General features: G+C 36.4%; 2 protein-coding genes across 2 annotated transcripts; one reads left to right on the plus strand and one right to left on the minus strand.

Moving 5' to 3' along the window:
• Window positions 1-1,228: 1,228 nt before the first annotated feature.
• Window positions 1,229-11,352, minus strand: il21r.1 (interleukin 21 receptor, tandem duplicate 1). The gene is made up of 8 exons (XM_065255875.2): window positions 10,569-11,352; window positions 10,111-10,234; window positions 9,796-9,904; window positions 9,457-9,647; window positions 8,994-9,139; window positions 8,659-8,915; window positions 7,174-7,267; window positions 1,229-4,250 (listed from the first exon to the last, which is right to left on the minus strand). The coding sequence occupies exons 2-8, from the start codon at window positions 10,211-10,213 to the stop codon at window positions 3,561-3,563; spliced, it is 1,590 nt and encodes a 529-aa protein (XP_065111947.1). The 5' UTR covers window positions 10,214-10,234; window positions 10,569-11,352; the 3' UTR covers window positions 1,229-3,560.
• A 1,432-nt stretch (window positions 11,353-12,784) lies between these two features.
• On the plus strand, window positions 12,785-20,131 carry ube2ia (ubiquitin-conjugating enzyme E2Ia). The gene is made up of 7 exons (XM_065255792.2): window positions 12,785-12,943; window positions 14,169-14,264; window positions 15,217-15,300; window positions 15,458-15,530; window positions 15,614-15,723; window positions 19,188-19,267; window positions 19,343-20,131. Exons 2-7 carry the CDS (start codon window positions 14,199-14,201, stop codon window positions 19,401-19,403), a joined length of 474 nt encoding a protein of 157 aa, XP_065111864.1. The 5' UTR covers window positions 12,785-12,943; window positions 14,169-14,198; the 3' UTR covers window positions 19,404-20,131.
• The last annotated feature ends 4,398 nt before the right edge of the window (window positions 20,132-24,529 follow it).

The following is a 24,529-nucleotide window of genomic DNA, read 5'->3' on the forward strand; positions in this document are numbered from 1 at the left end:
ATTTTTTCATTTCACATACCTATGATTAAAACATCTTAAATAAATAAATGGATGGACTGCATTTATATAGCGCTTTTAACAGATGTATAGCCATCCAAAGTGCTTTACAATTAGTCTCACATTCGCCCCATTCTCACACACCGACGGCGGTGTCAGCCATGCAAGGCGCCAGCCAGCTCATCAGGAGCAGATGGGGATAGGTGTCTTGCTCATGGACACCTCGACACTTGGTCCGGTGGAGCTGGGGATTGAACCACCAACCTTCCGGTTTGTAGACAACCTACATAAAGGCCACTAGGCCACTGCCGCCCCGCAAATAATTTAATATTGCTGTGAAATTAAATTAAGCGTTTCTTTCCCTAAAGCTGCATTCAGACTAGCAGTAGCAGAGCGACGCAATCTTATTGATATCAATGGAAGCTTTGCAACTTCAGGTGACATGAGCGACAGTGGCCGTTGGCGACTGGATGGGACGTGTCCAGTCGCACGACAAAGTTGAAAAATGATTGACTTTATGCAAATTATGAGCGACTTTCAGGAGCGACTACCAATAAGAAAGAAACAGTGGAGTTCACGTCATCCGTCTCTCGTCAGTTACTGGAGTGGACGGTACTCATTTGTTTATGATAACCAGATATAGAAACGCCTCATTAAAGAGATGGGCGACACACAGCGATAACGTCGCTGGTGGTCTGAAAGAGGCTTGACCCTACAGTCACATTAGCTACAAAAGTGAGCGACACAGAGCGACGCGCACCCGCTTAATGGCCGTTCCTTGATAAAAGCAGTATCAAAAGTCATTTCAGAGGTATTGTTAAGTTACAAGAACAATGTTTTTGGATTTAAAAGTATTTATTTCTCGATAAAAGTAACAATAAATATGAGATAAAATGCCAAACTTATCTGATATATACAGAAATACGCATTTTCCGCCATCTTGAAATATTTTCTTTGACTCGGCCACAGACCTAAGTCACGCTGCCCCTTCACTCCGATTGGCAGTCGCTTTGTCGCATCGCTCAGCATTTGCATAAAATATTCATCTCTGGATTTTCTGGTCTGAATTCATCTGCTTTAAATAGTATTTCATATTCATTGAAAATATAAATGATAACTTGTTGAAAATGTTCACTTTGACTTTTCTATGTCTAAGGAAGTCTTTATCAGTACTTAAAATAGGTAGGAAAAGCTCACTTTTCCCTTTCCAGGGTAGTAAAACACCAACATATATGCAATAAATGTATTTAATTTGTTACCTTGGAACAAAAATAAATGGGTGAAATTCACCCGCGAACATCAAAATTGTAAACAAACATTATTTGTGTAAACTTCAAAACACACACAGTGTATCCTAACTTTGCATGCATGTTCATGGCCCTAAATAAGAAAAACTCACAAAATGTCTGGAAGAAAACGATAACAAGTAGTTTTTCATATACATTGTAAATAGAAATGATCCATCTGTATCTGTAAAAGTCTTTTTCAGTACTGAAAAGAGTGGAGAGAAGCATTTTTACTCCATTTCAGGATAGTAAAACACCAATATAGCAACAAACACTGAAGACATATATTTAATTTGGGTCTGTACAGTTGGCTGGAACACAAAAAAAAATGTGGGTCAAATTGACCCGCGAACATCAAAATAGGTAGAAAATGATTTGCGTACACTTCAAAACATATCAGTGTATCCTAACTTTGCATGCATGCTTATGGCCATAAATGTGAAAAAGTGACAAAGTTTCGAGAATAAAATCACAGGTTTACTGTTTCTTCTGAGTCTTGGACCATAATATAAGGGTCATGATCATGTGTTTATCAAGTAACCAAAAAGTTTACTATTCTAGTTCATCACTTCTAAAAATTGCAGATTTTACTCCTCCATGCATCGATTGACATCATTTATAAATGTGCCTCATGTGAGCATTAAATAATAAAACCATGATGATAATAAAGTGCATGACATCTTTTCACATGTTTGTTTGAACAAGGAGATTGCTATCACAGAAACACAAAAGAAAATGAAGAAGTTTCTACAACAGTCATTAGGATTGCTGACTTCAGTGAATAATTTGTACAAAGATCTGATAGGTAAAATACCCGTAGTATTATCATGTGGGTGGCATTTTATGCGTGTCTGTGACAAATGCCTTATCTTGCTCTGCTGTGAGCTCAAGCCAGCAAAAATAGATAACAATTGAAACGTTGCATGCGACGGCTAAATGATTGCAAAAGCAAATGTATTTGTGATAAATGGATTCCTCTGACAAAACAACACAAGTGCATTGTGCCCCAGTTTAATCAGATAACTGAAAATGCATTGGCAGCATTATTTCCCATTGTGCACTAAAAGTATGCGCTACTAACAGACTTTTCTCAAAATAGCAAGATAGAACACAAATATTGGAACAATGTCTTACGACAGAACACGTTGTCACATACAGTTTGTGAATGCAAGCGCTAGTGTATAACTTAAGAGTACATTTACCCTTATGAAAATGAATCGTGGTTACATTATAGTAAAACTGTAGTAACCATGTTTCTTTTGCGTATTTATTACCACATTTTACTACAAAAAAGTACTACTGTACATACTGTAAAAAATGTATTTTTGCAATTAAATTTTTAAGTTAAAGCAACTTAAATTATTTACAATTAATTTAAACTTTCTTGACTATAGTGAGGAATTTTCAATATAAAGTTGAAATAATTTAAGCTAATTCAACTTTATTTTTATAATTTATTGCAACTCCTCACTAGTCAAGAAAGTTGAAATAATTTGTAAATTCAAGTTTATTAAACTTAAAAATTTAAGTGCAACCAGGAATTGGTTTTGCAAGTCAATTCAACCTGCTATTTTAAGTTTTGACCTGTGATAAGTTGACATAACTTTAAAAAACAAGTTGAATTTGTTTAACTTATTTTTTTAAGTTAAAATAATATATTGATTTGACAAAAATGCAGATTTTTTTACAGTGTAGCAAAACCAATTGTTTAATTGTGCTAACTATTGTTTTGGTTTTATTTGTAGTAAAACAATGGTTAATTTTTGTAAAGGTGGTAAAGGGTAAACTGCCACTGCTGTCACTACTGTCAAGCTAGGCAAGCATGGTTTCAGCAACCAGCCACCTCAGCTTCACCCACGTCCCCGCCTCTTTACCCATTTTCGGTTATCCGCGAGTGATGCGCGGGCAAGATGTCGACGACAGGCTTTGCCAACTATTGGCTTCAAAAAAGCTCTTCACAAACCTATGGGTGACGTCGCAGACACTACATCCATATTTTTTACAGTCCATGATGGAAACATGAAAATTCACTGAAAGATACACAGGGACACTTGGCATACTTTTTAAAGGCACTATGTTTGTGACAATGTAGTCCTGGATACTTAAAAATGGATTGAAGAACTGGAAATGATCATAAAATTGAAGCCTGCAAATTGTATGGATTTGGTCCACAAACACAGCACAATATTGTCACAAGAGCCAGCTTTTAATGTCTTTAGCTCTTTGTGTGTAAGCCTCATACTGTTTTGATGTAGCAGATGTTCCCCTCAGCAGCTATTATCCAGAGCTGTGGGTATCAACCTGGACTGCCGTAAAAGACACCCACTGTTTGACATAATTTGAGTGAAAAACTCCCACTCCGTCTAGTGACGCAGTCTCTATCTGCTCTTTCTCATCAAACGCTGAAGGGCTTGAACAGTCTGACTCCAGAAAACCACTGTCTATGGTGTCTAAATCCAGTCCCATTTGAGGGTAACCATCATCGGAGTGCTCATTGGAACTATAGGAGACCAGGGAAACCCGTTCAATGTGATCCTGTACATGCCAATCATCACAGTCCTGTAAACTCCCCCTCCTATTGGGTAGTAAATCCCTCAGCTGCCCGTCAGCAATTTCGTGCGCTCTCCGATCGGCTTCCTCGCTGTTGGGGAAGTCCTCAATGCTCCGTCGGTGACTTTCACTGGACCAGTCGGCCACGATGCCCTCCTGACCAGAAACCGTAACCGTGTCCATCGATATGTGGCCACCGGAGTGGGTGACGACTTGACTGCCGCTTCCATGGAAGTAAAATTTGGATGAGTTTTGATTCGCCGGACTGTTAGGACTGGAGTCTCGGTGTTGAGCGTTCCGGTTGTTGCCAGGTTCCTCTGACCTTTCAGGCTGCTGCTTGTCACAAAGCACCTGCACGATAGAGTTCTTCTCTAGGACATCAAAGCTGCTGAAGGTTAGGACCGGCCCGACCCATTTCTGAAATACAGCACAGAAACATATTGTTTTATACGGTAGTGGACAGTATTAAATGTTGCAATGTTGCATTGTTCTGTTTGGACTATAAACTCCAGCTCAGCTTTGAGAAAAATTTAAGGAGGCTTGGCAAAAAAAAAAAAAACATAGCCCAAGACAAAAAAATATTAAACTTAAAAAATATTAATAATAGTTTCAATGTATGCTTTGGTAACTTTGTTTTTCTATATATTTTCTGTATATTTGAATAAAACCCTTATTCCCTAATGCAATATGGTTTGCCTGCTTATTTATTCATGCATTTGGCAGACGCGTTTATCCAAAGCAACTTACAGTACATTAGAAGCTATACATGGTGTTTTATCAGTACTTGTGTTCCCTGGGTTCAAACCCAGGACCTTTTGCGCTGCAAACGCAATGCTCTACCCCTGAGCTATACAGGAACACAAATTATACAAAAATATTTTGTCCAATAAACTCCTTAAAAGTTTAATGTTTAGTCTACCATAGCCTACACCTCAAATTGTCATTGCTATACATCCCATATACTTCATGATCGTTTGATTTCACCTAAGGGACATTTCACAAGACTTTTAAGATGTAAAATAAAGTTTTAGCTCAAAATACCTCATAGATAATTTATTATAACATGTTAAAATTGACACTTTGTAGGTGTAAGCTTAAATGAGCCGTTTTTGGATGTGTCCTTTTAAATGTAAATGAGTTGATCTCTGCACTAAATAGCAGTGCCGTGGTTGGATAGTGCAGATTAAGGGGCAGTTTTATCCCCTTCTGACATCACAAGGGAAGCCAGATTTTAATGACCTATTTTTTCACATACTTGCAGAGAATGGTTTACCAAAACTAAGTTACTAGGTTGTTTTTATTCAAATTTTCTAAGTTTATACAATCACTGGGGACCCAATTATAGCAGGTAAACATGGAAAAAGTCAGATTTTCATGATATGTTCCCTTTAAAATCAAATAATGCACACATTTCTTCCTCAGACATCACTTTTGGTCACTACTAGGTAGTCTAATGATAATAAACTGCATTAGGTTAGTAAGTGAATAAAGTCTTGGAGGTATCGGTTAAAATGGATCAAAATTTTCAAGCAATTTTGTATGTTTATGGTATAGTATATTTATTGTTTATGAATTTATATCAATCATTGAGCTGCATTATAGCTGTATAAATATAGCTGTTTAATTTTCTGTAAATTAAAAACCCAGTACTGTTAAATATCAACAATCTCTTAAGTTAAGATGGCATGCTTTAGTACATTAAAATAATATCAAATATAACTGAGCTGTTGTTAATAAAAATTTTGTAGGATGACTACAGCTAGGCTGAAAGAAAAACACATGGCGTATGTGAACAATAGTCCTAGTCTTTTATTTTGAAGTCATGTATTCTGTCATCCATGTTTGTAGTTCTGTTTCTCATTGGTCCATGTCTAATTATACCTCGTTTCCTTTGTGTATAAATAGCCTAGTGTTTAAGTTGTCGTTTGTCAGTCTTTGGTTTGATTCCTGTTGTGAATTATTTTGTTCCCTATTTTGTTTGTCTTGCTCTATGTTTATAAATAAAAGCTGCATTGGGATCCTCATCCTCTGCCTTCCTACCAATGTTACAGTACCTTTTGCATGCAACTTCATAACAAACTAACAACACAATGGAGCCAGCAGTGTCCTGTTATCATATTTTGTAACCTTAACTGACTTACTTCTTATTAAAAACATGCATTTTTTAAGGTGTTAATAAAAGTTTAATTAAAGAATCCATTCGATTAGTTTTTAGTTAAGGGACTCTGCTGGGTATATAGAAATACTGGGTTATTTTCAACTCACTGTTGGGTCAAAAAGGGACAAACCCAGCTGTTGGGTTTATCAACCCAGAAAATGTTTATATTTGACCCAACAATGGGTTAAAACAACCCAGGATATGTTAAATTACAAACTAACGGGTTGGGTTCAATCCATTTTGACCCAATTCTGGAGAGTGTAACCAGGTGTTGGTGCTGAACTACACAACTACGGTGGAAATCAAATGCTGAAAGCTGTATATTTAAATTTCTTCCAATTTCCTGAGAAATCTATTTCAGATTTGGGGGTGATGGAAAATGAAGAAAGGCGTCATGGAGCAATTTATGTAAAATGAGCCTTGATGGCCCACTGCAAATGCATTATTCATTCACAATATGGAAAATTATAAATACCCTTGAATGAATAAATGTATTTTACACCAATTTTAACTTATTATTTTAAACTATACACTTCGTGAATCACGACTCTTGCCGGTCTTAATATAGCATGTTACTGTCCCCTGCTGGAACACATTTGCCTTCACAGTTTGAAGTTAAGTAGCTGGCACTATTTCCTCACTAACAACTTTGCAAAAAAAAAAAAAAAAAAGATCAGATCTCACTATGCTGGTGCTATTAATATCTCATAACAATGACTTAGTTAAGTGGAACAAAATAAATAAATACAAAAAAAACCTTGGTGCCATAATAAGCTCTATATTTTTGTTTTGCAATGCGAGCTTAAGCAAGATCTCACTTGAACCGGTGGAATATTCACTAAATTTCCCCTTAAGTTAAAAACAACTATTTATATCTACCCATTTTATCAGAGCTTGCGTTTGAACTCATAGTACTTTCCATTTGAGGGGAAGGCTGCTACTTTCAGTTTGCACATGTAATACGGTCTCACCCAGACGTTTATATGTGAGCCCTCCCAGCTCTTTGAAGCCCCTACAGACTGACTCATTTTGCTAAATGTCACATTCCCCTCTCACGAGTGAGGTAGCACACGGAAGTCCCCTAACAAAGCACATTATCGCGCTTACACACACACTGCGACTTCTGCTTATGCAGATTTAAAGAAACGCCTAGCTGGGTAAAAACAAAAAAGAAAAGCGTACCTTAAAGTCACCCTGGTGCGTATGGTAGAGCGGTCTGAAGTAGTCGTGGGGGCTTGGGATGTGTTGCCATAATAACATCTTTTTGATTCCCCCTCTGTATGTGGAAAAAAGGAGAGAAAGTTTCAGACTTAATGCATTTATTAATGTAGGTTTGCATGCTATTTACGTGCAAAAAATGAAATGAAAGCATTAGTTGTTGTGCACCGAGAAGTTGTCAATGCATCTGCAAACCCTGTAGGTTTGACTTCCTCCAGTCTTTGACCTACATGAAAATAAACTGTCTGCAAGTACATATCTGTTTCTCTTGTGGTTTTTCAGAACGTGGGAGGTGAGAAGGGACTATTCATATACGGTAAATTGAGTCATATCGATTACTGGAAAACATATTCAAGGAGGTGCTATCAATTTATCTGCGAGCTTTCATTAATTCTACCGCTAATGCAATCTTCTCAGTACGTTATCGTTTAGATTTTTAAGAATGACCAGAGATATCTAAAAGGTTTGCTTCTAGAAAGCCAAATGTCAATAAAGGTCCCACAGGCATATGACTCCCAAAGAGTCTCATGTGACTCAAAGTGAAATAAAGTGACAGTCATATTGAGAATGTTTTCTTCACTTCTCCCTTTATCACAAATCGGTACTTGTGCAAAGCTTTATCATTCCCTGAAGTCTCAGAACGGGTCAAACGGTCCGATGCAACCTTGAACTGTTACCACCTCGAATAATATTGTAAATGTCTTTTTGAAAGCAAAAGTGTCATCTTCATAAATAAATATGTGACTCTGGACCAAACAGTCATAAGAGGTCAACTGAGATTGAGATACATCATCTGAAAGCAAAATAAATTTCATTGATGCGTGGTTTGTTAAGATATAAGACAATATTTGGCCGAGATACAACTAAATCGCCTTTAAAGTTGTCCAAATGAAGTCATTAGCAACACATATTACTAATGAAAAATCATTTTTTTTGATATATCTTCATGCAACACGATCTTTACTTAACATCCTAATGATTTTTGGTACCTTGTAAAAAGTAATAATTGGAATATTTAATTAGTAACCCCTAATGGGGCGCTTTCCCAGACAGGGATTAGATTAGTTTTAGACTAAAATAAATATAAGAGCTCTCCAAACTGAAAAACAACTTGCACTGATATATCTTAAAACACTTCAGTGCCCTTTTGTTTTGCCTCAGTAATGTTTGCAGTAAGGCATGTTCGTTCAAACTAGTTATGTTTCCTTATTAAACAAAGGCCTAGTTCTGGTTTAAGCTAATCCCTGTCTGGGAAACCACCCCAAAGTGTTTTACACTTAAAAATAAAAGTTGAAATAAATCTTTCTTTTAGATGCTACCAAGTGAAGTATTTTTATACAATTATTTGTATTCTTGGGTACTGCTCCAAATAAACCCATGTGACTCATGATGGTTTTGTGGTCCGGGATCACATGTTACATATGCCTATATTTAAAAAATAATACTTACAGTTTTCCACTGTACAGAAGCACCACAGCCATTGCTGCAATGGGCACCGCCATCAACAGCAGGAGATAGTACTGTTCGGACCCGGTAGGGTCACATGTCCATTCGGCACTGTTGCTCCATTCACTCCACTCGGATATAATAGACCTGGGATGGACGGCGACTTGGATGTCCGCCACATACTGTCTGCCTGGCAGAAGTCTTTCACTGAGAAAAACTATTGACTGTTGGTTCTGGTCTTGAGTGAAAATCTCCTCCTTCTGTTGCAAAATCAGAACAAGTTTAATTTTTATTTACAACTTTTCGTGTCTATATGAATAGAAGAGTTGAATGTTTACCTCGCTGGGGTCATCTTTAATTCGTAATCGTACTCTGTAGTATAGTTTATCATACAGTTCGTGACTTGTGTAAGCCACATCCCAGGTGAGATTGAAACCCTCGTCAATTTTTGCAACACTTAGGTTGAAAGGTTGTATGAGCTTTACTGTAACAGAGAAACGTAAACAAATGTTAGGGAATACACTTACAATAAAAATACCGTATTAAAACAGCATGAAGTAAAAACCTATAATTTAAAATGTAAAACTGCAAATAAACAAAGGATTTTTAAATATTTACAAAATATTTTTAGGATTATATCTATGTATAATGCAAATGCTTATTACATGTTGTCAGATCATACCAAATAAATTCAACCATTTTTGTTAAATTGTTTGGTTAATAATCTAATTTGCAAAAAAAAAAAGATTATTGTACCCCACATGATGCTTATATTTTACACAGCTGACCAGTGTCACTTACTAGATCTGTATAAACTCATGTATTTAGTTGTTGGGGTCTCTGCAGCCCCTTGTTTGGTCATCTGTGTTGTTGTTGTTATAGAGCAGTTGGTATCATAGTCCATCATTATCTGCAGATCTTCAGGATCTATTGTGCACCAGGATTGTGATGATGTTATATTACAGCTCCCTTCCACAGTACCATATTCATCACTGGAAAACATAACAACACATTCATTCACTCAATAACAAAAATATAACTAAAAACATTGCAGAATAGAGTTTAGGTAATGATTCAGCACATTCCTCTACGATTGTCATTCCAGACTCAAAGTAAGAACATGATGTGCTAGATCTGTACCTGCACTTGGCCACAATGAAACATGATGCTGTTCCTGTCAAGTCAGAATTAGAGCAGTTTAGTGTGGAAATGAAGTCTGTGGTGCAGGTCACATCGCACACGCTGTCATCTGCAAAGTGTGACAAAGAAAATGTGGTCATTTGTGAGCAATAGAAAGAGCAGCATTTCTTCTCAATGCAACACCTGCATGGGTCACATGCCACACGCTTCGGTAGATTGTTTTTTACTGTAGTGGTGCTATTTTTTTGCGCTATTTTTAAACATACAGTAACATGTTTAGACTGTAGAAATCATATGCAATACATTTCAACTTACTGCACTCTATAAGTCCACAAACAACAAATAAGATTATGGTTTGCCATAGAGACATCATGGAACCACAGTGGAAGAATCTGTGGTCAGCTCTGCTCAGACACATTTTACGAATCCCACATACAAACTGCAATAAAAAATTAAGATTTTATTGTTAATTTATTGTTTTTAAACAGTGTTCCAGTATGTGTTAATATGTAACAAATGTTCACATAAAAAAACAATAGCGTATAAATACAGTAACAATAAATAGATAACAACAACAAAATGTTACTACTAATAAAATATTATATATATTTTTTTTACAAAATTATTATTTAAAACTTACAAATTAATAATGATTTGAAATCATAAATGTGTAGGTGATCTATATCTGAAACTGTAACAAGAAGCGCTGTAGCAAGTTTTAAAAAGAGAAACAAGGTGAAAGCGTTTTTAAAGGAGAAGTAAAACATTCTTACCGTGATAATATTTCCATTTAGCAATTGTTCACCAAAAAGTAAAACCAAGATAAAAATAATTATTACTGCAGCTCCTAGTCATATACAAGTACATTGCACACGTCTTGACATTTACACTATGCCACTATCTAGTCATCTACATGCACAGTCAGGGACAGGGTGCTTATGACGAAACTTTGACATTAGGGATGTGGTTGTGGTTTAAACAAAAACCTGTTTGCAGACGCTCCACCCTTTATATTGCCAATTAAGGCTCTTTCCTTTTAGGTGCTGGCTTAAGGGGCCAGATTGAAGTGCAATGTCATCAGATTCTGATTGACAAAGTGGTTGTGTGTGTGTGTGTGTGCAGTGGAAGTGGTTAAATATACTGATAATAGTTACAAAAAAACTAAGTAAATAAAGCAAGCATCATTAGTGTTTTTCTTTTATACGAATGCTATGATGGTAATAAATGGTAATGTGAAATAATACCCACTTATAAGATTTGCTTATGTGTTTTCAAAGGGTTTTGATTCCTGATCTATAAATGACTGGATTGCGCATAAAGCATCAACGTAACAGCGATGAGTGACGCAACTGGTGGCAATGTTGGTATAACCAACCTACAGAGGTGTCATTGACATACGTTATCTAAACTTGGTTTACTGCATATTAGTCACCCAAGATTCATTTTAGGACATTTAAAATGGCAAAAAATAAAATAAAATAAATATTTGGCTAAAAACATATTTTAAATATTTTCTTAATACATTTATAGAAAGTAATTAAATATTTTTTTTTTAGATATATAGATTTGAGAATATATTCTGTTTAAACCTTTATATATAAACATATATTAACATATATTTCAAAATGTATTTCAGGGGCAACAAATAGGCCTACATTTCTAATTTTACAACCCATATGGCAAAAAATATATTTTTCCAAAATATTAAAGTTTGTTTAAAATATACAAAGTATAAGTAGACTATAAAATAATAAATATATAAATATAATTAATTTTAAACTTTTCAAACCTATTATGTTTACAGATTTGTAACAATGCGACGTGAAAATAAATACTTTAAAATATATTTATTTTCAAAATATATTTCAAAATATATTTGGCCATTTTTTGTATTTTTTTGAAATATATTTAAAATTATATTTGAAAATATTTTTTTTTGCTGTATGTTACTTGTATGTTATTTGCAATGTTTATGTTTAACTCAGGGTTTATAGAAATGTTAAGATGAGTGTGTCTGCTGCATTGTAATGACACATGTGTAAATAAAAATAAAGTTATGACATTAAGAACATACTCAGTCAGCGTTATTTCTCTAAATACTTATATTTTAGCTATATTTTATAGCTTTTTACAAGCATGGCAGTTTGAAATGAAATTTGGGTGTTGTTTTATTTTGTTGAATCAAATGTTCACTGTTTAAAACGTTCAAAATACATTCCATTAACATTGTTGAAGCTTTTAGGCTGTAGGCTATGAAAAAAATATTTTAGAATATAACTACAAAACCAGCAAATTACTGTAAAATTCCATTGATCTACCATATATGATGGATTAATATTGATTAATTAACCTGCATGCACTACATCATATATAATGACACATGCTCATTCTGAAATCTAAATAAAAAATGTATGCTTTAAGTACTGTATGTAAATGCAGCGTAATTAATTAGTATATCCTAATTTATCATATATACAGTAGTAGAACAGTGGTTTTGATCCTTTATGACCAAACATATTTACTTTATTGGAGATATTGTTCAGCGCTTTCTGATGCTAACTGGCACTATACATTGCAAATGTATGAGAACATTAAGATTGGTAAATGTAAAGATATAAATCAATATAAACATAAATATAAAGGCGACATTTTTACAATAAGCCTAGCCAACAACGCTATAACATTATAGGTGTCTAAGACACGCCTGACTAAAAACCTTAATTGTGTTATTCTCGCAAAAACAAACAGAAAGCAAGAATTAACTTTGTGCCTTTGCACTTATCCAAAATATAAATTTATTTCTATATTGTTTACCTGTTTAATTAACTAATTGTTTATGTTCTAGCTTAAATTAGATGTTCAGGTGTTATTCATTAGCCTATATGTATAGAAAACAGCTTGTAATTCATTAGCAAGTAATTATCGAACTAATCCACGCAGTCTGTGGCTCAGTATATATTGACATTGCTGAGTGTTTTACTCAGGCAGATGCGTGTGTGCTCACGGGTCCTGATTCTTTTGGGTAAATGTCCGTGTTTTCTTTTCTCCAGGAGGGAAACTTCGCTAGGTTTTTGCGTTGAGTTTGGCTCGAATTTCCAAATATAAGGAGTTTGGTTTAGTGATCATCAATCGTCTTCACTGATAAGAGGTATGTCTTCGAAAGCCACATAAAAGTCGCGGACGTTTACGCATGTAGACACCCCGTGAAGTTTGCGCTGTTTTTGTTTGCGGCTCTTGCTAGCTAGCAATGCTAGGCTAACATCCATTATACACCTCATGCGATAAGAATATGACAAACGCGAAGCATCTGTTGTAATAAACACATCGCGTGTTTTGTCCTCCTATGCCATTTCGGTGATTTACATCCTTGCCAGACCGTTAGAACCGAGCATTCATCGCGAAACGGGCGGCAGTGCCAGAAGTGCGCAGTAAAGATGATGTGCAGCGTTGCTATGAACAAGCGCACTGCTTTACATATGACAGTAATTCAGAAAAAAAACAACGCATAAATAATAAAATGACTATATAATATAAATATAAGTTATATTAACTATGATAATTATATTGTTTGGTTAATTTTAATCTAAAATCCAAATTTGAGCATTTCTACATGCAATTTGCACGGTTTTTACAACGTGTGGGTGATCTATAATAATAGAAAATCCATTAATCATTTGGTTTAGTGATAATGAATGGCTTGAGATGTAAGTTAGTTGCAAATTCAAATGTTAGCAGCACTGTTCTTCTTTTAGTCATAGTGCTACACTGCATCCAGTTAGCACAAATTATTTTACGCTATTTATGCCCCGCCTCTAGGAATAAATAATGCACCAGCATACGATCCACCTACTTGTTGGTGTGATGATGATGATGATGATTTATTATTATTATTATTATTATTATTATTATTATTATTATTATTATTATTATTATTATTATTATTGGCTACTCCTTTTATAACATGTTTTTAACATTGTTGGTTCCTGCATCAAAGGTAAATTTTCTTTTTAATTGTTAAATTATTTGCGGGCCCCCCAAAGAAAATTTGTGACAAAAAACTGTTCTAAAACTTAACATTTTAATAAAAAAAACCATTAAATTATACAAAAAAGTAGTGCTTTTGGTCAGTAGCCTTATTTTTATAGGTTTAATTACACAGAATTCATGATAAATTAATGTATTTCATAAAATGTCATAAAACTGCGGCCCCCCTGACACCATCTCGCGGCCCCCCGGCTCCCAGTTTGAAAACCACTGATCTAGTGCACCGCATGTTTGATAAAACTAACTGTGGTGTATTGCAAGCTGGTTCTGTGTGTCCTAAACATATGGCTTTATGCACCTTGCTTCAAGATGTATTGTCTCTCTTCCAGGCTTCTGTACACTTTCTTGGCACTCAAGTCATGTCTGGTATAGCGTTAAGTCGTCTCGCGCAAGAACGAAAGGCTTGGCGGAAAGACCATCCTTTTGTAAGTATGATGTGTTACACCATATGTGCAATTCTATGCAAATGTCAACCTTATCAAAGTTTTACCCCAAAGTTTAACCATACCTATATCTCAGATGTTAATATTTGGTGGTTTTAATACCCATGCAAAGTCTTTACTAGAGTATTTAAAGAATTTCTTTGTTCCTGCAAATTTTAGAATTGTCCATAGCAAAGGGATGTCACATCTATAACCCTGTTTCTTCCTTTATAGATGCACATACAAAGCTTAAAATAAATATTAAATGTTAATTGAAAGCCGTCCCTTTATTTGTTGGGACTTACTGCATCTGGTATGTGCATCTTAATTTCGCAGTATTCCTACAGTGTTGTCTTATAAAAAACTTATCTTTTTTGTCACATCCATAACACATGCATGTTTCCCTCATTTAAAATAAGAAACATGAGTATAGACTGATAATTTTCTGATGTCTGCAATCTTTCATTAGGGTTTAGGAAAAATATTAAATCATCTCTTTATTGGTAATATAATATTTATAATATATTTGTGACTGCAAATGTTACATTCATAACGCTAGAAATGCCCATACAGTGATTATAGTTTTATTGTTTTGCTACTTTTTAGATAAATCATTTGAATTGATCGCTTAACTTGCTCTGCAAAGTGTTGTGCAGGGACTTTGTTAAAGTTTCCAATCAAAAACTGTTTAGAGCAGCAATATTAAACTTCAGTGGAAAAACACAAACTGGTACTTTCCATCTGTACTGGTGTTATATTAAGGTTTCACACTTTATATATATTTTTAACAACTGAACAATTGTTATTGAAACCGTTGGGGTGTTCAGCATAAAAATATGCTGTGGATTTCAAAAGTCAAGATTTCAAAACTTGCAACCACCCACCTTTTTTTTATAATTCATGAATTGTTCAGTTTGTTTGATTTTAAGGGTTTTTTTTTTTTTTTTTTTTTTAGGGTTTTGTAGCTGTACCAACAAAAAACCCGGATGGAACGATGAACTTGATGAACTGGGAGTGCGCCATCCCGGGCAAAAAAGGGGTATGGGTCCGGTTTGGACAATAGACCAGAATTATTGCTTATGAGTTTGTAAAGTTTTAGTTTACTGTATAGATAATTTCACACAATTGTCCTTGTTTGTATAGTGCAGCTTACAGCTAGTATGCCATTTAAAAAGACGACTTTTGTTTTTCTTTAGACACCGTGGGAGGGAGGCTTGTTCAAACTCCGGATGCTCTTCAAGGACGACTATCCATCCTCTCCGCCAAAGTGTAAATCACATGTTCGGTTGTGCTATTTCTTGACTTTCGTGTGCGTGATGTGATAACTGTGCCAGATTCTCTTGTTTCTTTAGGTAAATTTGAGCCTCCTTTATTCCATCCGAATGTATATCCGTCTGGTACCGTATGCTTGTCTATTTTAGAAGAAGACAAAGACTGGAGGCCTGCCATTACAATCAAGCAGGTAAGATTTGAACATTTGTTGCACATTAATGTGTTGCAATGCAGTAAGAGTAGTTTTTTTTTTTTTTCTGTAAAAGTGTAACCAAAGACCTTTTTGTGTATGTATGTGTATATATAAAGTCTGTTTGCAATGTCCAATATTGTCCGTTTTAGAATTATCATCATTGTCACATTATGCTGATGTTTGGCCTGGAAATCCCCCCCCAAATTCCAGGCCAGTTTTTCTGCGGTGACTCATGCTGATTTTTGATTTATAATGTAGATAGAGGGGGAAAAACACGAGATCTCTAACAGTTGTTTCCCAACTGGAGGCACACCAACTGTGCACATTTTAGGGGTCTCTCACCGCGTTATTTCCATTATGGGGGTCTGCTAATGAGCTGATGGCAGGCTTCAGGTTAGGATAGAAAGACTTGTGTAGAAAATGTGTAGTGTTGGTGTGCCTCCAGGAACGGGTTGCGTTCGAAAGCTTAAGCCTAGAGTATAGTCTGCAAGGCTGTGCATTCAACCGTGCACGTGCACGTACACGTAAAAAGCAAAGTTTGACTCGTATGTGTACACAGACGTTTGCAAGGGATTACGACAAAATGCAATGCATCTCCTGGGCCACATGCTACATTCTCCTGTAGGCGTATGCATGACCTACGCGTACAATATATGCATGGTTTAAAAAAAAACAGTGGTGCGCGTACAGCACACCCACACTCTTCTGATGACAAAATTTATGACATCTAATGACACTGTTCACGGATCCTCTCGTAAGCATAAAGTGCCATACTTTGGCCTTTAGGCAGCTGACTCGTGAGGCAATGAGTACGTTTACATGCAAAGAATAAGCAGATATAACTATCAAAAATCTGCTTATTTTAGAAAACTGTTTTCATGCGTTTACATGCAAATCAATAAGCGGGTTATGCGGACAACAGTGTTTATGTGGGACTTGGAGAATTGACGTCACCGCCTATCCAGTCGTTCAAAAGGCCAACGGCATATCTGTCTTTAATCATACTGCTGTATCTTTTTTCGTGTCTGCAGAACCTTTAAATGTGTCATAAGCATCTGTTTTCGCAGTTTCTCTGCTAACTGCTTTAGTCATGCAGAGACTTTTATGAAGTTACTTTGCACTTCCGCGTGTGACATTTATCTTTAAGGGTAATGAGCAAAAAACTACCTGTGCCGTTCAGTTTTTCCTTATGCCGTTTATGGAATTTCCCTGGTAAACAGGGAACACGGGTCCTTGAAATCCTTGAAAGTTTGCGAATCTGGGGGAAATACTTCAAGGCCCTGGGAAGTTTTTGAAAAATGCATGCATAGATACAGGTCATTGAAAGTGCTTGAATCTATTTTATGCAAGAAGTTTTCTGGAAAAAAACATTGTTCCCCTATGTAGTGTAGGATAATATCATAAAAATTCTAGACTTTAAGCACGCATGCTAAACTGTTTGCTTTAAATGCTTATATCTTCTTTATGCGACTGTTGATTCATACCAAAAAAGCTTTTTGTGCGCACAGTTGTGCTTGACACATGAAAAGGTCTCGCGTAACCTATTTAACTGTTGTTCCCTGAGAAGGGAACGAGACGCTGCGTCTCCCTTTCCACACTCCTGCGTCCCTGTAAAGCCGTCTTTGGCAATATTTTAGATGGTGATACACTTCCTGGCTCCTGCGTCACCCTGTCTTTGTTGTTAAGCCTCACAATTGGTTGAATTTGATATACACATTCAGACACACATACCCCTGGAGGCGTCCCCAAAGTGTCACAGTGATGCAGTGCGAGTTCCCTCCAAAAGCAACCTGTAACAATGTATCTTAAAAGATAACACGATGTAACCTTGCTCTCACTTGAAATGTTTCCCCACATTTTGTCCTTGAATTTAAGCATATTGGATCTGAAAGGTCCTTGAATTTGATGTTAACTAAGGTGTGGGAACCCTGGATAAAGGAAAACCGTTTTACGCCTTTACATGACCCCATGTGTTTTCAGTTTATTAAGCATAATCGGTGTAATGCTGCGTTCAAGAGCCCATCCAAACCAGTGGGACGCGGGACTTATCCTTCATGAAGTGTCCTAGCTCCTACTTCAAAACATTCCAGGCATTTGAAGTGGAACGTAAACAGAAAACATGGACGACCGACCGGTGGTCTTAAGGCTCGTACAGACTACATGACTTTAAAACGTCGGTCCGAACTGTGCAGTTCACACTACACTAAAACATCAAGTTAAACATCTTTACAAAGTGTTCTGGAGCCATTATATAAAAGCACTGCATGTCGCTTAAGTAACTTGGTATACTTTTACCGTATCTTCATGCTAACAGATAATAACGACAAAATTTCACGCCATAATGTAAAAAAACAAGTTGTGTTAAAATTACAGTGTCTAAAACAGCCCTACAAGCAGAGAAGTACAATTTCTAGTCTATTCCTTGAAGTTTTCCTCTCACTCTATGGGCGCCGCCATTGTCCTCCGACTTATTTTGCTGTAGGTCGAACTCCCCCGAGTTTGCCGGTAGGAGGTTCCACTTCGACAGGCATTCCAGTGCACTTTTCCTAGTTGGAGGTAGGATAAGTCCTACATCCCACTGGTTTGGATGTGCTCTGTAATGCAGCATAAGACTGTACATGTAAACCCATTGAATGACTTTGGAGGAAGTGTCTGTGCTCCTGGAAACTTATTCAGACGGTCTTCATAGGCAGCGTGAACTTTTGTTTAAAATATAAACTGAGCACCTATGTGATAACTAATTAAATATTTAAAAACCACAATACTAATTTCTTGCTAGAAATGCACTCAAAATGTATAAAGTGAAAATATTACTTGCACTTAATTTGCTCTAGCCGCTTTCTTGGCCCCCCTTTTTTTCCCCCGAACTCTACCAATCACATTTCCTGCGCATGCACAGAATTGTGGGACGTTGAATTGTTGATCCAGGATCAGATCTTACTTTGAAATCACAGGGACCCGTTGAAAATTGACCTGATTAAGCTATTTCAGGAGACAGGAAGTAAAGCAAACATTAAATTCTGACTTTGCCTTGATGTCTTCCTGCCTTGGAATGCTGCCCCTAAATTCAGCATTTTTAAGCTTTGGACACAGTTTGTGTTTTCGATAATTGTTATTGGCCATAACAAAAATCATTTTTAGAGCAGTTTAATTTGTTAATTTTGGTTAAATGTCACAAGTGAAGCATTGCATTAGAGTTTTGACTGCTTGCATATAGCAGTTGTTTAATTATGTTGTTAAATTATCGCTCGTCATGTATGTCCTAATAATAATTTAACCATTGATGCGACTGATGTAAGAATGTAAAAGCCTTGTGGAAAGAATGTGAACGTGTGGATTATAATTCATATAATCATATAAACATAGCGCATACAATTCATCCCTGAAGAGGGCAGTATCATGCCATGTTTTAAATTCTTCAGTGTCTGTCTCTTTCACTCACTCTCTCCTCTTGTGTTAAGATCTTGCTAGGTATTCAAGAACTCCTTAACGAACCAAATATCCAGGATCCTGCACAGGCTGAGGCGTACACAATTTACTGGTATGCACTTCTTATTCAAATCAGCCACGAATAATTATCTTTTTTGAATCTCATGAATCTTTATTTGTGTTTCAGCCAAAACAGAGTGGAATATGAAAAAAGGGTCCGAGCACAAGCCAAAAAGTTCTCGCCGTGAACTCCGCCGTAGTGGAAATGGGTTTTGACCAGGTCCCCTCACCCGTTACATCTCTACAAATCATATTCACTTCATACTAATTTCCTGCTGGGCTTACAGAAATGAATGTGTTGTGCCATTGTTGTCCCACTGATGCTCATCTTGACGACACTCTGAGTTTTAAATTTGGCCTTTTTGTATAATTTCTCCCATTTGGGCTAATCACACGAGACTGTGTGTGTTGTTTTTTTTTTCCGTTGGTTACTTTGTAACGGCGCTTAACTTTTATAAACATAAAGGCACAATAACATCCACATGCAGAAGAAATGATATTCCACAGACGAAGGGGTACGAGCCCAAAACTGCTTTCGTTTCACTTAATCTTTGTTTTCTTTCAGACTGGCCTCCTTAGTGTCTTCATGGTTTTAATGGTTTAAAACTTGCTATTAATGTCAGTATTTCAACTGCTGTAAAATGATACTTTTATACTTTCTTTACTTTGAATTAGTGTCTCTAGAAAGATTTCCATTCCTGATGCAGGCAGTGTACTAAGCATGCACCATTCAGTTCAGCTAGCGTTGTGCTGCCTCGGCCGTCTGTGTACTACAAAAGAAAAAAATGACCTAAGTAAAAAAAGGCCTTTTGAATCAAATGGATGGCAGGTTAGTTAACCGCTGCATCAGTCTCTTTGTGTTTATATGGTGTTTTGTTCATGTAAGTGTATAGAGTAAATAAAATGTTTATACAAAGCCGGTTGTGTGGCTGCAGGTACATTGTGCACAAGTGGCAAATCATGAATAAAAAAATTCCATCAGCCTTTATAAAGGTAAGTATACCTGATCATAGTCAATGCAATGGGTAACAAGATTTTTTATTTTAGTCTGTGCGAGATGGATAGATGGGAGAAGTTTTAAGTCTTAGATTGATAAGGGGTTTGCAAAAAGCATCATTTATCTTGACTTAAGAAATATTGATTTGAATCGCAAACCAATCGTATGCATGTTACTCACCGTATTCACGCTTGCACTCGACGAAATGTCAATTGTGCGTAATTGTGAAACAGATTAGAGGTTGTTTGTTGTGAATAGATGGGGACTTGGCTTGAAATTTCTGTGATCTTATCTGTTGGCACATTGAATGTGCAATATAATGGCTCCCATCACATTTGGTAGATGCATTGCACCTTAGGGCTTTCTGATTGATGGGGAGCAGGACCCTTACTTTAAAGGGCAGTGTTTGTTGGGTTGTCTGGGATGGATCTAACAGCCATTTGGGTATAGTGCCCATGGGAAAACATCCTACAGCTCCATCAACGGTGTGACGGTGTCCTGGCCTGAATTTTATAATCCTTCACTCAGTGAAAGGATTTTCATAGTAATTATGTATTCTTTACAAAGGTAATGTTTAATCGCTCTGACATTAAGTCGGTAAGGTGTTCTTGCTGCTTTCTTTCCCTTGGGGATGGCAGGTTTCAGTAGAGCGAGCTTGTTAAGGCTTCTGAAAGGATGAGGACACGTCGGACTCGAGGTTCTCGCGGGGGTCGGCACAATTATGAATGATTTCAGCATAATTTCCACATCTTGATCTGTACGAAAACCAGCAAGAAGCTATTAGTGGGAAATAATGTCAGTGTGTGGAGATAAAGAGCCGCTGCAGAATTTACACTGCTAATTGAGGAAGAGGATTTCTACAGTCATATTCATTATTTGTTTCAAACTATTCAATAGCATGTTTTTGTTTGACCAATTTTGCAAAATGTTAATGGTAATGCTTGGTAGCTTTGTTAATTAATCATATACATACACACATGCATACATATGGTCCCTAGCTGACTTGGTGTGGTGGTACCCTTTCAAAAAGTACATCTAACTTTGCACCTCAGAGGTACATGCTGGTACCGAAGAGGGCAAAATAGTACCACAGAGGTACATATTGTTACCAAATATACATATGTACCTAAATAGTACCTTTTTTATAGGGTTATGCCCCTGGAACCATTTTTGACCATTTCTTCTGACATTGTGTTTTTTAAGTGCTAGACTTGTTAAAGTTAAAGTTCACCCCAAAAGGATAATTCCGCCATTACCCTAATGTGGGTCTACACCTGTATGAGTCGACGGTACCCATTGACTTCCACAGCATTTGTTTTTCGTACTGTGGATGACGTCAATGAGTACTGTCAACTGTGTGCATTTATCAAAATATATTTTTGTGTATCTTCAACAGAAGAAAGTAACTAGGGTGTTTTTCACTTGTTGTCTTGAAGAGAACCAAACTCCCAACCCCTTAAAGTGGACCAAGAGGTGTATGACAGAGTTCTTTTTACATTCATACGGTCTCTGAGTCCCTATAGTAAACATTTAATATAGTATTTTTTTTTTCACTTTTACCATTATAAAACCATAGTAGTAGTAAACTGCAGTAACTGTACTTTGCTTCACTATAATTAGTATAGTATAGTATAGTATACACTCATAAAGGTGCTTGAAAGGTTCTTCACAGTGATGTCCCTTTTTGGTTCCTCAAAGAACCATTTTTTCAAAGGTTTTTTAAAAGTAGTGGTTCTTAAACTGGGGGTCAGGGTGGCCCCGGTTTTAGATTTTTTTTTTAAAGATTCATTTATTTATCATAAATTCTGTTTAATTAAACATCAGAAAAATAAGGCTACATACCAACAGCACTACATTGTATAATTTAAATGTTTTGTTTAATTCAAATTTTAAGTTTTAGATTGTTTTGTGTCATATATTTTCTTTGAGGGCCACGAAGGGATGCACCATAGACAAGGGGGCCGCATGGCGAAAAAGTTTAAGAACCTCTGCTTTTTTCAGCGAATAGATGTTATACAATTTTCAATCAACAATATGAGAGAGTCTCAGGTATTTTGTATAAATTAACATATAAATTAACATATCAACCAGAACAAAACAAAAACAGAGAGAGAGAGAGAGAGAGAGAGAAAAGGACAAGCAGCATGGAAGTAGAACACAGTTTGTAGTAAGAAGTGCAATAAGAGTTTATACAAATAAAATGAAAGGGAATAAGTGTTTATACAGATACTGATTGTAAGAAGTCTATGAAGCGTTGCCAAATCTCTGATTCTTTCCAAATGTAGAGTATTGGACAGCTCCTAAAGCCACATTTTGTGAATGTGATAACCACTGCGTTAAAGAACCATTACTTTTATACCTTTTTGTGAATAACTTTTGTGAATGAAAGGTTGTTCAGATGATGAAGGTGCTTTGAAGAACCATTTAGACATAAAAGGTTCTTCTAAGGCATCGTAAAGCACCTTTATTAAGAGTGTAATTACAATAGTATATTAAAGTACACTGTATTTACCATAATAAGAATTAAAAACAACATAGCGGCCTATTTACTAAAGTTTACTCTAGTTTATAATACAGTACTATAGTGTTTTCTCATGTATACTCTAAAAACAAATGGTGCTAAATAGCACTAAAAGTGGTTCACTGGCTCTTAATCATAGGGGAATCATTTTAAGTGCCATATAGCACCTGTGTACAACCATATTGTGCTATATAGAAACACATCTGGTGCTATATCCCCCCAAAGGGTTCTTCATCTGTGCTTTATAGGTGCTATATAGCACTAAAAATGGTTCCCCATATGATTACAAGCTTTTGGTGCTATTTAGCACAATTTTATTTTTTTGCAGGAGCTGCAATTCTTTCTCATTTTTCTTATCAAATGTGTATGAATTATGCGTGAGAGTCCAACTACATCACTCCAGAGGCAAAACCTTCAATGATTTCGAATCGCGTTGATGCTGTATAGCTACATGGTGTCAAATGTATATTCATTTATATGTTTATTTATAATCGCATCTCTTTACACATACTGAACTTATTGGGAGACAGATGGGAAAAAAAGTGAGACTGGATCAGTTTGTGTATGCAATGCATGTTTTAAGTAGGGTTGGGCATCGTTTCAAATTTATCGATTCCGATTCCAAATTCGATTCCCGCTTATCGATTCCGATTCCAAACGATTCTTGGTTTCGATTCCAAAGGGGTTAAAAGCAATAAAAGTCCAGCCTTTATAAATCAAAAATATTTATTTTGTGCAATTACAGCTGAACACATAAAAGGAGGATACATAAAAACAAACAGCCGCATAATTTCTAAATTAAAGCTTTTAATATATTTGTTGTCTGCGATCAAATAAAGTGTGCAAAGTGCACTTGAACTTATTTAAAGTGCAAACAAAGGCAGTTGCCACCAGAACTTAACAGTTTTTATTTAGAAAAATCAACATATCTGATTTTATGTTGCTGTGGCTAGGCTAAATGATTTTTAAATAATTTTCCCTCGTAATGTAACACCTACCTAAATGATGGCGACTCAACGACAGAAAATGCATGCAGCCCTTTTACTATAAATGTTGTGACCGACCTGTCACACAGTTTTTTCCTGCGTGAGTTTTCCTTTTAAAGCGAGGGAAAAAGGCGTCTCACATGTAGGATCATGTGTCGACGCTGCAGCCGCACTTCTGCCGGCAGCGGCTGAAGAGCACTCGGGGTGCACAGAGTCGGCACTCGGGGTGCGCAACGCATCAAACACGGTGCATTCTTTTAACTCGATTTGATGCACCAACCGCAGATGCTTTGCCATGTTGCTGGTGACACCCGTCGTGCAAGATAATATTGTGTCACAATAATTACATTTCGCTTTGTCTTTTGCTGACTGTGCAAAATGCTGCCACACTTTTGAGCGCCTTCCTGCCCTTCCAGTACGGTCCATCGTGCGATTGCGAACTGACTGACTTTTAGTATCCGAGCCGACGGTCCTGCGCACTGCGCGCAGATGGCTATAGGTCACGTAATGTGCGGTCCTGGAATCGAAACGTGGAATCGAAATTTTTATTTTATTACAAGGATCCGATTCCTTCCTTATGGATCCGATTCCAGAATTGGAATCGAAATTCGATTCCCAACCCTAGTTTTAAGTGAACCATACTGGTACCAAAAGGTTAACAGTACTCAGTACCACCTCCCTAGAAAGTCTCGGTTTGGTTTGGGATCTGATACTGTTTGGCGTGTTCACATATGTGCCAAAATCCCAGCGAACCATGCTCAGACCCTTAAAAAGGACCAAGTGTGAAAAGAACCTCATGCAGGTTTAGAA

This window comes from Paramisgurnus dabryanus, chromosome 3, assembly GCF_030506205.2.
Source record: "Paramisgurnus dabryanus chromosome 3, PD_genome_1.1, whole genome shotgun sequence".
Lineage (NCBI taxonomy): Eukaryota > Metazoa > Chordata > Actinopteri > Cypriniformes > Cobitidae > Paramisgurnus > Paramisgurnus dabryanus.

Bases quoted from the DNA above. Each gene is read 5' to 3' on its own strand.
- il21r.1 (XM_065255875.2), bottom strand. From the start codon at position 10,213: ATGTGTCTGAGCAGAGCTGACCACAGATTCTTCCACTGTGGTTCCATG. The intron at 9,905-10,110 runs GTAAGTTGAAAT...CACACTTTGCAG, and splicing joins TTGTGGACTTATAGAGTGCA to ATGACAGCGTGTGCGATGTG. The intron at 9,648-9,795 runs GTACAGATCTAG...TATGTTTTCCAG, and splicing joins TTCATTGTGGCCAAGTGCAG to TGATGAATATGGTACTGTGG.
- ube2ia (XM_065255792.2), top strand. From the start codon at position 14,199: ATGTCTGGTATAGCGTTAAGTCGTCTCGCGCAAGAACGAAAGGCTTGG. The intron at 15,301-15,457 runs GTATGGGTCCGG...GTTTTTCTTTAG, and splicing joins CCATCCCGGGCAAAAAAGGG to ACACCGTGGGAGGGAGGCTT. The intron at 15,724-19,187 runs GTAAGATTTGAA...TCTTGTGTTAAG, and splicing joins CTGCCATTACAATCAAGCAG to ATCTTGCTAGGTATTCAAGA.